The sequence below is a fragment of the Canis lupus genome, chromosome 23, assembly GCF_011100685.1.
Source record: "Canis lupus familiaris isolate Mischka breed German Shepherd chromosome 23, alternate assembly UU_Cfam_GSD_1.0, whole genome shotgun sequence".
NCBI classification, from domain to species: Eukaryota; Metazoa; Chordata; class Mammalia; order Carnivora; family Canidae; genus Canis; species Canis lupus.
Window position 1 is genome coordinate 11,923,226 of NC_049244.1, and position 12,378 is coordinate 11,935,603.

General features: G+C 42.0%; 1 protein-coding gene across 6 annotated transcripts in view; it reads right to left on the reverse strand.

Moving 5' to 3' along the window:
* Window positions 1-12,378, reverse strand: part of SEC22C (SEC22 homolog C, vesicle trafficking protein) — a 28,500-nt gene that overhangs the window by 6,041 nt on the left and 10,081 nt on the right. For 4 of the 6 annotated variants that reach the window (XM_038570565.1, XM_038570562.1, XM_038570564.1 and 1 more), the window contains exons 2-6: window positions 10,528-10,736; window positions 6,498-6,661; window positions 4,417-4,596; window positions 2,109-2,227; window positions 878-943 (exon numbers count right to left, since the gene is read on the reverse strand). In XM_038570565.1, coding sequence (XP_038426493.1) covers window positions 878-943; window positions 2,109-2,227; window positions 4,417-4,596; window positions 6,498-6,661; window positions 10,528-10,709 — 711 coding nt within the window. In that variant the 5' untranslated portion in view covers window positions 10,710-10,736. Of the gene's footprint in view, window positions 1-877; window positions 944-2,108; window positions 2,228-4,416; window positions 4,597-6,497; window positions 6,662-10,527; window positions 10,737-11,211; window positions 11,247-11,727; window positions 11,814-12,378 lie in introns of those variants that run through there. The other 2 variants (XM_038570566.1, XM_038570567.1) reach the window with 2 other exon arrangements.

The window sequence follows — 12,378 nt, forward strand, 5'->3', positions numbered from 1 at the left end:
CCTCAAATAGCAATACCGAAGGTTTTAGAAACTTGATTTCTCAAAAATGAGTGCATTTTCAGTCCTGGATTGACAATTTCTTTTTGCACAATCATATTATTCTTACAAAAAAAAAAAAAATAGACCATTCTAGGATGGATATGGAAGAGAGAGGAAGCGCCCTGAAAACAGAAATTTTAATTGAAAGAAGAAAAAAAAAGGCTTAAGAATGTAGAGAAAGCCCTAAAATCCTAGCCTTTGAGGAGGATGAGGAAAGAAAATTACAGTAAAGTTTTTTACTAGAATTAACTCTGCCTATAAGGGATTCAAAAGCCCCTAAGTATGCAGCTTATTTGAAAATAACTAAGTAATAAAGCCCACTAGTTAATGTTGTAATGTTTGTCTCAGTTCCTAAGGACAGATTTGAGTCAAATGACATCACTATTAAAAAATATTCTTTTAACCTAGTCCTGTTCTTTTAAAAAAGCACATATAAATAGTTGTTACTTCTGCAGAAGGATGTTTCTATACTTGAACTACCCTGACAATAGGTAAGACCTTGCCTCACATTAGTCATGCCCAACTCATTCCCACAGTAATCACATCCCTCCCTTTTTGGGAGTTGAGTCCAAATTCCTGGATTCTTTTCAGCCATTGTCAAAGGCTCTGTGGCCTAGGGCAAGTGGCTTTCTCTTTCTGAGCCCAATGTTCTTCCTCTGTAAAATGAGATGTCTAGGCAGGATGGGCCTAAGGTCCCTCCAATAAGGCCGTGGCATTGTCCATGGCATGCCTTGGTGGAACAAAACCACATCCAGAAACATGTTGAGGGTTTCAACAGAAGAACAAAATAAGGCCATTGGGTTCAACCCACTCACCAAAATATCAATGTTTCACCCACCTGGAAAATACAGGCTAAAAAAGGAATAAGAAAAGCCAAGATATTTCCAATTTCCTCGTGGGCAACCTAAAACAGAGAAAACAAAAAGAAAATGAATATTCAGATGAAAAGAAACACTAGGAGGTGAAGCGCTTTGCACCTCATTTGCTCTGGTATGGTTGATAATACAAAACCCTGGCTGGGGAGGCCTAACTCCCTGTTTATATACCAGAATGGGGAATTGGCAGGCAACTGTTTCAACAGCCTGGACACACCACACACCACACACCCTCATGTCCCCGTGGATCTGAGCTAAGCCCCAAACTGGAATGCCCCTGAACACAACTACCTCTTAAAATCCTACTCATCTGTCAGCACTTCACTTCATCTTCCCTAATTCTGCCCACCTCCTAGATACTGCTACCTTCCTAGTGATGTCACCACACTCTACTTTACCCTCCTGTGGGCCAGACATCTGTTCTAGTACATACAGATACTTGTTAAGTATCTGGGTGTGAATAATCATAAAAAATAAGAGTGGGAACCACAGCACACATTGGTTAAAGACAGGATGTGGTAACACACTCCACACAGGTCAGTCTACACAAGTCTCCTGAGACTCAACAGCAGTTGTGTTTCAGACCTTAGCAATCACAGTTGTAGGTGTGAGCCTTATGGCTCTATTTTTAAAAGCACTATCTATCTGTTTATGCCCACAATGATTCTATACTTAAGAGTTTTTAAGTACTTGAAAATTTTTAAAAATATATTTTAAAACCACTGAAACAGAAAGCTGCTTTGATTGGAGCAGACTGCCAAATCAACTTCCTTGTGCTAGAGTCCCCTGACAAAGACATAGGGAAAGTGCCATCTGCATGATATAAATCAGAGTAGGGGGCAACTTTTCCTAAGGGAGAAACAGCCTGAACTTCAAGGTCTGAGAACCTAATTTGCTCTTGAGCAATTAGGCCCCTGGAGTGATTCCTGGGGCCCCACAGATGTTCTTGTCGCATGTTATTTCGCTATTTCTCACCCACTCCTCCGGCGGGCCCCTTTGGCTTCTAGGACAACAGATACAAAGGAGCAAGTTTCATATCTGTTCAACCTACTATAAAGAATAAACTGTAACATAAAAATCGAATTTTAATGAAAAATTTTTGAAATCTTTGTGCATAATAATCTTATAAAGTGTATCTCTACCAGTTTCTTCCATCATAGGACCTTCAATTTAAACTATAATAAAAAGGGTTACCTGTAAAGAATGTTCTGCGAGGTGAATCCCACGAATGAGATTCAGAGCAGCACACATGATGTTGAGAATAAGCGAGAGGACGCCTAGGGCTGTCACCGGTTCCATTCGAAAATTAGGAGCTTCACAATTAAAAAAAATAAGTGTCTAGTGAAAATAATTTCTATATGAAAGAAAAATCAACAGAGACATGAACTAGACCTCCATTAATAAAAGGCTCAGTATGATAAACACAGAATTACAAACATATTAATTAAAAGCAGCTGCTGTTAGCAAAAAAGGCAAGAAATGAAGGACAGAATGGATCTGGGAATCCTAAGTGAGTTCTTTCGGAAAGGGGTCCTTCTCTGAGTAAGCACAGGTTTTTCAAGGCCTGATTTTTTTTCTATTTAAAGCAGTGGTTCTCAGCCATGAATGATTAGCCCCTCAGTGGACATCTGGCAATGCCTAGAGACATTTTGGGTTGTCAACAATGGTGAACAGGGTATTACTGCATCTACTGGGTAGAGGCCATGAAGGCTTGCATCCTAAAATGCACAAGACAGTCCCTCAGAAATGAAGGATTATCCAGTACAAAATGTCAATATGGCTTAGGTTGAGAAATTCTGATTTAAAGCAATTTATGGCTTTATTTGTAAATTGGTTGTCAAACTCTGACAGCATTTCTATCATACACTTCAACTCTCAGCTTCTAAACTAGGACAGTATTCAGTGTCTCCTGTGCTTCTGGAGCAATCTACAGCAAACACAGTTTCTTAAATTCTAAAATAATTGGGAAGAGGAGGGAAACACTGATTATTTGAGCTGTAAGCTGTCTCCTGAAGTCTAGAACAAATAAATGATCATTCTCTCTTCAAAGATACCTGCTGAGACTGATTCTGGGTCACACAATTAAATGTGATTCCCACCCCCCACCCCCATTCTCTTACTATGATCTTTTACAATCATCCCTTCTGGTCCTTACATTTCCTACATACACATACACACATGCACACACATATAAATATCTAGCCACAACCCAACTGATGCTTATTGTTAGTGTGTTAGACTTTCCACTGAGCTATCAAAGTTCCTGTTAGAACAGAACATGCTACCTGTAAAGATTCTAGCCTCAGGACAATAGGGTGAGTCAAACCACAGTAAAATGTCCTAGAAAAATAAGCAAGTTGACATTTTCTGGATTTTGCTTCTCTTGTCTAAGTGGTTAAAAAACAAAATACATATTATAAAGTTACCCCATCTTTACATAAGGCAAAAGAAGCGGCTTGGCACTCAACTACCCATTCTTCTTTCTATGAAAGTTAAGTCGATCGATCCCCAATATAAACTACAACTTATTGATTGGCATGAGAGCCAATCCAGGAATGTATTGGTTGGAATAGATTAAATCAAAACACAAAGTTAAGTAAAAAATGTGAACATTTTAATACACCACTTCTAAAGATCAAGCAATGAGTTTAGTATAAAAACTGTTAAAATAATGAGACTGTTAGAGTATAGATAACTATTTCAAAGAAGGATTCAGTTCTTACACCATTACAGAATGTTTAAAATGTAAATACCACTTTCATGGAAAATTGGTTTGTGTGTAATTGTAACAAGGAATGCAAAAAAATCATGCTTTGTTATATGCTGGGTATTGAATGGCTAATGATGTTAATGCCAGGCTAAGTCACAGAATGCCAGGGCACTCAGCTCAGAAATCCACAGGGATAGAGGGACATCCCCACAGCTCATGGAAAACCAGAGTGACAGCACTAGAACTCTAGCTCTGACCCTGTCCAATCTCATCCCCAAGGCCCTTCCCTCCCTCTGTCAGGGAGGGCAGGGGTTTGTTTCTCATTGGAGATTTGCAGTATTTCACTAAGTGATAAGATAAGGACTCACTGTTAAAGGGAAAAATAGAGAGAAAGTCGGGGAGGGAGAGAGAGGGAAAGGGAGAGAAACAGAGCATGTACAAATCTTTACTTACAGTTTAGTAAGTGACTTCCAGCAAAACAGAATGCATCTGTTTTATATTTAAACTTAGTGGACTTCATCCTGATTAAGCAATCTGCCAAGTCACTCTTCTGAATTTCATTATAAGAGTTGCCCCTTCCCCTGATCAACTCACTATCATAACAGTAAAGTGTTTTTTGACAGTCACCTGGAAACAGGATCAGTCCATATTTTTCCCCACATATTTTATAAACATCCACCCTCAAAAAACACCTCCTTGATAAAAAAAAACAAAAACAAAAAAACAATGTCCATTTGAAATACTTAAAGTCACCTCACTTTCATTGACACAAGAGCACAGCAAACCACTTACCAGGCTCCAAGTGTATCTGTGTGTGACCATTCATTATCCCATTTGCCACATCTGTGTCCTCCAGAGTGAGAACTACTGGAGGCTGGAACTCCAGCTCCTCCTGAATTTTTTCTAAGCTGCTGTCCATCTGAATGGAACTTATATGGTTAAAATGCCACTTCACTTTCTGAATGACACTGTCTGTAAAAGGAGAGCAACCCAAGTTAAACATTTGCTTCGGAATGGGTATTATAGAACAGTATGTGCAAAATGAAGTTTACATTTCTAAGCAAGCTGGTAAGTCAGCCAGATTCTGAGAGTGTTGAGGTATACCTAAAGGTCAAATGATTACTATATGACGTTACTGGTCTCATCAATCTCTTCAGTGCATGATACTTAAAAGGTGAGTGTCTACAGAGAAAGCAGTAATGCTTTCCAGAACCTCCGTGATGAGGGAGCTGAGGGATAGGGGCTTGAGTCTTAGCCACTACTGATAGTACAATCCTGGGCAATTCACAGAATGTTCCAAAGCTTAGAAAGGGGAGACAGTTATTCTTGAACTAATTACCTCTAAAAAAGGCATGTGAGAAAAAAATTATAAATAAATATGAATATATTGTGCAAACTAAGATGATATATTTGAAAGGTATTGGTTTTAGTTATTTTATTTTTCTTAGTATTAAGCCAGTACCAAGTTTAAATAAGTATTTGAAGTAGAGCTTCATACATATTGGCAAAGCAAAACAATGCCTAATGCACACATAACAACAGCTACTATTATATTTGCCTCTCACTCAGCAGTGAGGAAACATAATGTTGGGGAAGGGTCTGCTGTCAAATCAAGCACACCACTTTAGAAGGCACATGCAGAGCCGGGGAAGGGGGGAGGGAAGAACAGTCAGCAGCTGCTATCAACTGGTAGTCAAGGGATGTCTCAGCTGTGGTGTTTGGGGCTAGCAAGCCCTCTTTGGAGGAGGAAGTGGGGCTGAGAGCAGTGGTGAACTAGGCCTCACAGGGAGACTTGGGGAGAACGTTTGCTCTGTGTTACAGGTCTAGGCAGAGGCCTGTGTGCCAGGGATTTTCCCAGCACCTTTGGATGACCAAGAAATGCATCAGCCAGTGGACCACATGAGGGAGTATGAGGGCTTTGGCAATCAGGCCAGAAAGCGCATGGGGCAACACTTCTTGGCACCTACCGAGTGCTGAGACAGCAGCTGTTTATACAGAAACCACAGAATGCCCCCCACCTCCCACCTCAACTCTTGTTCTCCCAAGAGCTCAGAATGACTTGACTCGCCTGAGAAAAACAGAGCATACACTATTAATTATCAGGCTGTGTGCTAAAGCCTCTGAGCCTCTACAAGGCCTCTCTGGCAAGGTCTAGGAAAAAAACCTATCCTCTTCCAAAGCAGTATGCCTCAGACCTCTGAGTGAAGGGCCAGTTTTTCTTATTTCCAAATGGTTGTAAAAATATTGGTTGTAGATATTTTGATAAAATGCAATAAAAAAACTGCAGGAATACCAAATTACTGTACGAATGAATAAACACATTATTCTCATTTTTCTGTACCTACCTCATGACAGAAGAACAAGTTCACATACCACCTTTTGAGTAATACTTTTCTAGAGCAGGGGTTGGCAAATCTTCTTAAACAGCCAGGTAAATATCTTTGGCTTCTAGACCCCATATGGTCTTTGTCACAGCTACTCAACTCTGCGGAAGGGCAAAGCAGCCACAGGCGATCCATAAAAGAATGAGCGTAGGATGCATTCCAATTTATTTACAAAAACAGGCAGCTGGCCCTTGGACCACAGGTTTGCTGACCCCTGCTTCAGAGGACTATGGTGAATAACCAAGACAGGTTTCACCATTCCCCAATGCTGCCTCACAGTCTATGAGGAGATGGAAAGCCAGTGCTAAACTATGAAGCTTTCTGGGCCACTTCAATCACTATGAAATGTCAGCGTACCAGGTTGATCTCCAGTGACATGTTATAGCACCTCCAGGATTTGCCCTGATTGTCAAAGCCAAACCTAAACCATCAATCCTAGACATACAATGCCATAAGAGAGAATGATATGTAAGAAAGAGGATTACAAACCAAACTCGAGAAAGGCATATGGCCTGGAGGCTAGGCCAATACAGGTGGTATCATAGGAAGCTGTGAATTCCCACCACACGGTCTCCAGGAAACAGAAGGCCATGGCTGCTGGACACTGGCGGGAGCAGATAGCCATGCAAGCCACATCCCGCAAAGAAGAAAAACTGAAACAAAAGGGCAACATCTCCATTACCAGGGAGCAGACCCCTGTACTCCCACCCCATACCCGGACACAGCATGCTTGCGCCGGCACCTGCCTGGCCTTGAACAGCCCTGTAGCCATTTGCTGCATGTATAGTGTCTCTTCAGCGGGCCTACCCGGCACTGTGCCTTTTGTGTGCTTTCTCTAAAATAGCAGTTATTTGCCACTGCTAGTGCGTGATCACTCTTTTTGATTCCCGCACGAGAAATGCACATTCCACTAAGAAGGGATAGCCCCAGACTTCACTGAATCTATAGAGCAAAATATTTTTCTTCTTTAATCGACATCAATAGCTTTCTAATGTTAAATTATCCTGGAGTCTTGAAATAAAGCCTTCTGGGTGGTAAGTTTGTACATATTCACATACACACAACTGCTGGATTTAGTTTGCTAATGTTTGATTTAGGTCTTTTCTGTTTATGCAAAGTAAGATTGGCCTATAATTTTCCTTTCTTTTACTGTCTCCATCTGGTTGTGGTATTGGGGTTATTCTGGTCTCATAAAACTGATGCAGTTTTTTTCCTTTATTGACTGCTTTTCAGACTGTCATTGTGCTATCATTTCAAGTTCTGGGGACTTGAGTTCTTCTCTCTGTGGTGTCTATGGACTCCCACTCATTGTAGAATATCTCCTTTGGTGTTCTGTAATTTTTGGTGAGAGGGCACCAGTGGACCTTTTCCTTTCCTGTAAGAATCTCTCAAGCACTGAGTTGTGGCACACTCCTTCCACAGTGGTTTTCCATTCGCTTTGGCCAGCTACTCCAGGAGTAACATCAGTCTGGAACCAATACTGATAATTGAACCTTGGTTTAGGAATTCCTAGACCATGGGAAATATAAACTTAAACTCCAATCCTACATAAGGCACAGAAGTAGGGTTTGGTTTCTTAGATAAGACTTTATTTTTCCTTCCCATTCAAAGCCAAGTAGAGATGAGTAACTCCTGTACTGGTGAGCAGCTATTTCTCACCTATCACCCTTCCACCAGGGCTGTCGTCTGACAACAATCCCTTCTTCGTGCATGGGTCTTGTCCCAACACCTCACCCTACACAAGCCCAAAGACCTCTCCCTTTACGGGTGCTGAAACTCAAGCCCCGAGCTTACCATCACTGATTACCCAGGAGCCTCAGTGTCAGCTCACATGCTTAGCACCCTGATTTCCTGTTCCCCTCGTTTCTGACACCTTGGGAATTCATTTCAAGCTCAGCTACACATTTAAAACACTTTGTCGGGGCTGCCTGGGTGGCTCAGTGGTTGAGCATCTGCCTTTGGCTCAGGGCATGATCCCGGAGTCCTGGGATCAAGTCCTGCATCTATGCCTCTGCCTATGTCTCTGCCTCTCTCTCCCTCTCTGTGTTTGTCATGAATAAATAAATAAAATCTTAAAAAATAAAATATAATAAAACAAGTTTTCATGTACATTTACCTGCATTTCGGGATGTTTCTGGCAAAGAGTTTTTAGGTTATATTGTTCTATCATCCTTTTATAACTGGAAGTCTCTGTATAAAAACTCTGTCAATTGAAAAAAAAAAAAAAAAGGATAACCTCCTCCTTATATGAGTAACTTTCCAGGAGGGCTTAAGTCTTTTTAGAATGAGGGCACTTCTTTTTGAAAGAGGAGCCCTATTTGAGGGCTGATGTGCATCTCCCAGAAAGGTATGTTGAAGTCCTAACTCCCAGTACCTGTGAAAATGACCGTATTTAAAAATAGTCTTTAAGATACAATCAAGATAAAATAAGGTTATAATAGATGTGGGTAGCCTCCATCCAACGACTGGTGTGAAATTTCATTACAGAGATATAGGGTAGAAGGCCATGTAAACAAGAAGACAGTGAGTGACTGGTTAACTCTTGTGAATGACTAGGACTGCCAGCAGCCACTAGGAGGTAGTGGAGAGGCACGAGAAAGGTCTTCTTCAAGAGAGTGCAGCCCTGCCTGATTTCAGACTTCTGGCCTCCAGAACTGTGAGAGAATAAATTTCTGTTGTTTTATTTTTATTTTTTTAAGATTTATTTATTCATGAGAGAGAGACAGAGAGAGAGAGTGGCAGAGACACAAGCAGGCTCCATGCAGGGAGCCTGATGTAGGACTCGATCCCAGGACTCCAAGATCACACCCTGGGCAGAAGGTAGGCGCTAAACCACTGAGGCACCCAGGGATCCCCGATTTCTGTTGTTTTAATTTGTTAATGGTAAACGGGGGGAAATATTTGTGAATATTTCATCTAAAATATGAATGAACAGAATATTTTACATTCCAGTTTTCATTGGCTATGATACTGCCACTGCACAAAGCTACATTCCAGTTTTCAAAAAACTATTGAAGCACCCAGAATTTCATTTGAAGTCACAGCCTTTTTTTTTTTTTTTTAATCAGAGGAAAGGTTTCCAATTTGTAGCTCAGCACCAAGTTCCCAAAAGATGTTAGATAATCAGAGCATAATGAGGAAGGGACATCGAGGAAGGTGGTTTCAGGCACCCAGAGAAAGGAGCCACTAATGGAGGCAGACATAGCTGTTTTTGGTCCTGAGCACCCAGAGCCCGCAGCACAGGGTGACAGCTGCATGTACTTACCATCTGGCACCCCCTTAGGCCCATCCCTTCTCACCTGACCACACCACCAAGCCTGGACTTCTCCTTTCGTTTTTCTGATTCTGAGGCTGAAATCCCCTTAAAGGACCCCACCTTATCAGGTCAACTAAAAATGTACATTCAAGGGGACTGGGTCGGTGAGGGCCTAAATAATGGAAAACAGGGATGTAAAATCTATGACAAGCCATTTTGATATTTCAAAACCTGCCTAGCCCCTAATACCTTCTATAGAATGGCTTCTTGCTCTAAGTCCTAGAATAAGAAACAGTATAACACATGAAGCGCAACCATCAGGGCCCAGCTGCCTGCCCTACCACTTAATAACAGGACAACCTCAGCTAAATCCCTGAACCTCACTTTCCTCCTCTGTAAAATGGGTAGAATACTCTTACCCACCTCACAAGCCAATAAAGAGCTTAGCATATGTCTGCCATAAAGAAAAAAAACACTAGCCACAATTACTAGGATTATTGGAACCACTTGATTCCTATTTCCACTGGAGCATTTTCCCCACTGTATTATATTTAGTTAGATATTGCTCTTGCTCCCTCATGAGTTCCTTCAAAAAAGGGACCTATTGTGCTCATTATTCATTCCCCTGCTCCTGTTACATAAGAAAAGTTTTAAAATCTAAAATTTTTTATAAAGTGAAAAATTTATAAAAGAGAAACTATAGGCAAGAACCATAGTCTTTTATTTTCTTGGCTTTCCCACTCTTTTTCCTTCCCTGATTTTTAATCTAGATTCTACCCTGCTCCATCTAAGATAGAGATATTGATAGAATAAACTATCAAACTAAACGCATGAAAACTGACTGAGGGACACCTGAGTGGCTCAGTGGTTTGGCTCAGGGCATGATCCCGGGGTCCTGGGATCGAGTTCTGCATCGGGCTCCCCGCAGGGAGCCTGCTTCTCCCTCTGCCTATGTCTCTGCCTCTCTGTCTCTCATGAATAAATAAATAAATAAAATCTTTAAAAAAAAAAAAAACTGATTGAACCCAGGGCTCCTGATGCTAATGACCATTCCACTAACAGAAGGGCAGGAGTGGGAGCAGCATGCTCCATGCAGGGGTGGAACAATCACGCTCCCTTGATTCTGTGGCCATAAATATATACCACCTCAGACCACTGTCTGACAGTAGACCCATTCAGCATGCTGTGTGATCAGCCTCATGTTACCCTGACATAATGGTTAAAAGCAAACCAAAGTTTACAAAAGTGAACATGCTTGCTTACTGTATATTGAAGTCACATCCTTCTGCAGAACCTCGACCTGGGTACTGGGCCAGTCGCAAGGCTAAAGTCTTGAGCCGTCTCCTGCATTCCAGAAAATCTTGGGTGTGGTAAAAGTCAGTGGAAGCTGAGAGGGGCAGTCCATCCCTCACCCTCACCACACAGGCAAAAAGGATCATAGACATGGTCTGCAGGGGAAGTCATGAGGACACCTGGGGAAAGCAAGGTCATCTTGTTACTGAGGGCAGATGATGGTGACAGAGGCATCCCTGCCCTTGAAATGTCACTCTGTTTCACCCTCACCCGCACTGGAACTGCAAATGTTGCCTGTAGAATTACTTTCCTGGCCTCTGCTGCTATGTTAGTTGCTCCCTCTCGTTCTCCCTTCATTTTTCTTCCTGTCTCTTCTTCACCTGTATTCCCCTTTCCCTTCTCTAACAAGTCCCTCTCTTTCCAGAATTAAATCAACTAGAATGAGGGAGAATGGGATAGAGAAGCAAAGAAGCAGCACCATAAAGGCTCAGGAGCAACAGCAAAGACATTGGGCAGCCAGGACACAGATAGCAACATGGCCCCAAAGGGAAAGGAAGCACCTGACACTGAAGCAGCAGGGATGCACAGTGACCTGTGCACTTCAGGTCACCTTGGGGAGGTACGGTTTGAGCAGTTTAGTTGTCTAATCCTCACCTGCAGTGGAAGGATTCTGAGCATCCAACCTGAAGCTGTTGGCACAGAGAACAGAAGGCAAAAATGGAGCTGAGAGAGTGTAGTAGGTCTTCTAGAATTTCTGCAAATGTTTGATACCAAGCCAGTCTTCAAAATGATGACTGAGTCCCTACAGATAGCTAAAGGAAGTCATTTAGCAAATTCTATTACATAAAGATACTAAATATTTGGCCATGATATGTGGGCACTGTTAAGAAGCAAAAAGAAACAGATTCTGAGCCTTCATGGTGCCCTTGGCAAATCGGAACAAGGTGCTTCTCACAGTAGAAACAGCCTGGACCAGTTCTGCTGGCAGAGCCTGGCTGGGTTTGAACCCCATCTGTTAACTCTGCAGGTGCTGGCACAGGGCATACCCTACATGTGAAGGCTGTGGCAGCCCCACAACCAGGAATTAGTGAGGTGGTCACTGCAGCTTTAATGGGTCTCTCTGTGCACCACATATCCTGTTTCACAGATTGGGTTTTTGAGGTCCTCTACCTGATAGGATGTTAATAGGTGCATCCACTGGTGGACTTTTCGTTCCAAGAACTCCAAAGATGTAACCTCATTTGACCTCTCATTTCCTACAAATAGGAAGAAAGGGGAACCCCTATGATGCACACTCTTCTCTTCATCTCTGTGCCTCTATGTATTCTTTGCCTGTGTCTGCTACTCCTCTGACCATCCCATATCCAAATGCACATTAAGGACTGTCTCCAGTCCCCCCTTTCCATGAAACCTTCCTAGATGTGTCCAGCCGGAAGTACTTCTACCTTCTCTAAATTCTCAGAGAGCCTCTTTGTTCTCTATTTTACTAATTTATCATTTCCATTACCTAAATATAAGTTCTAAGAATAAAGACCATATCTGGAATGGATAAATGAATAACTATTCCCATTTTATCCATGAAGAAATTGGTGTTGTAAAAAAAGGAGAAGGCAAGAAGAAAGCTTGAGTCTACTAGCTAACAGATCTTATAAAGTCCATTTGTCCCATCTCCTCACACTTCCACTGGGCAGTAAAAATGTGAAAAGTCCCAGGAAAAATATCTCCACAGACAAAATTGCTAAGTTCCTAGCACCACTGGCAGAGCCTGGCCAACTGCCAGAAGGCCCTGTGGGCTGTACCCCAGCTACTTGGCCAATGCTG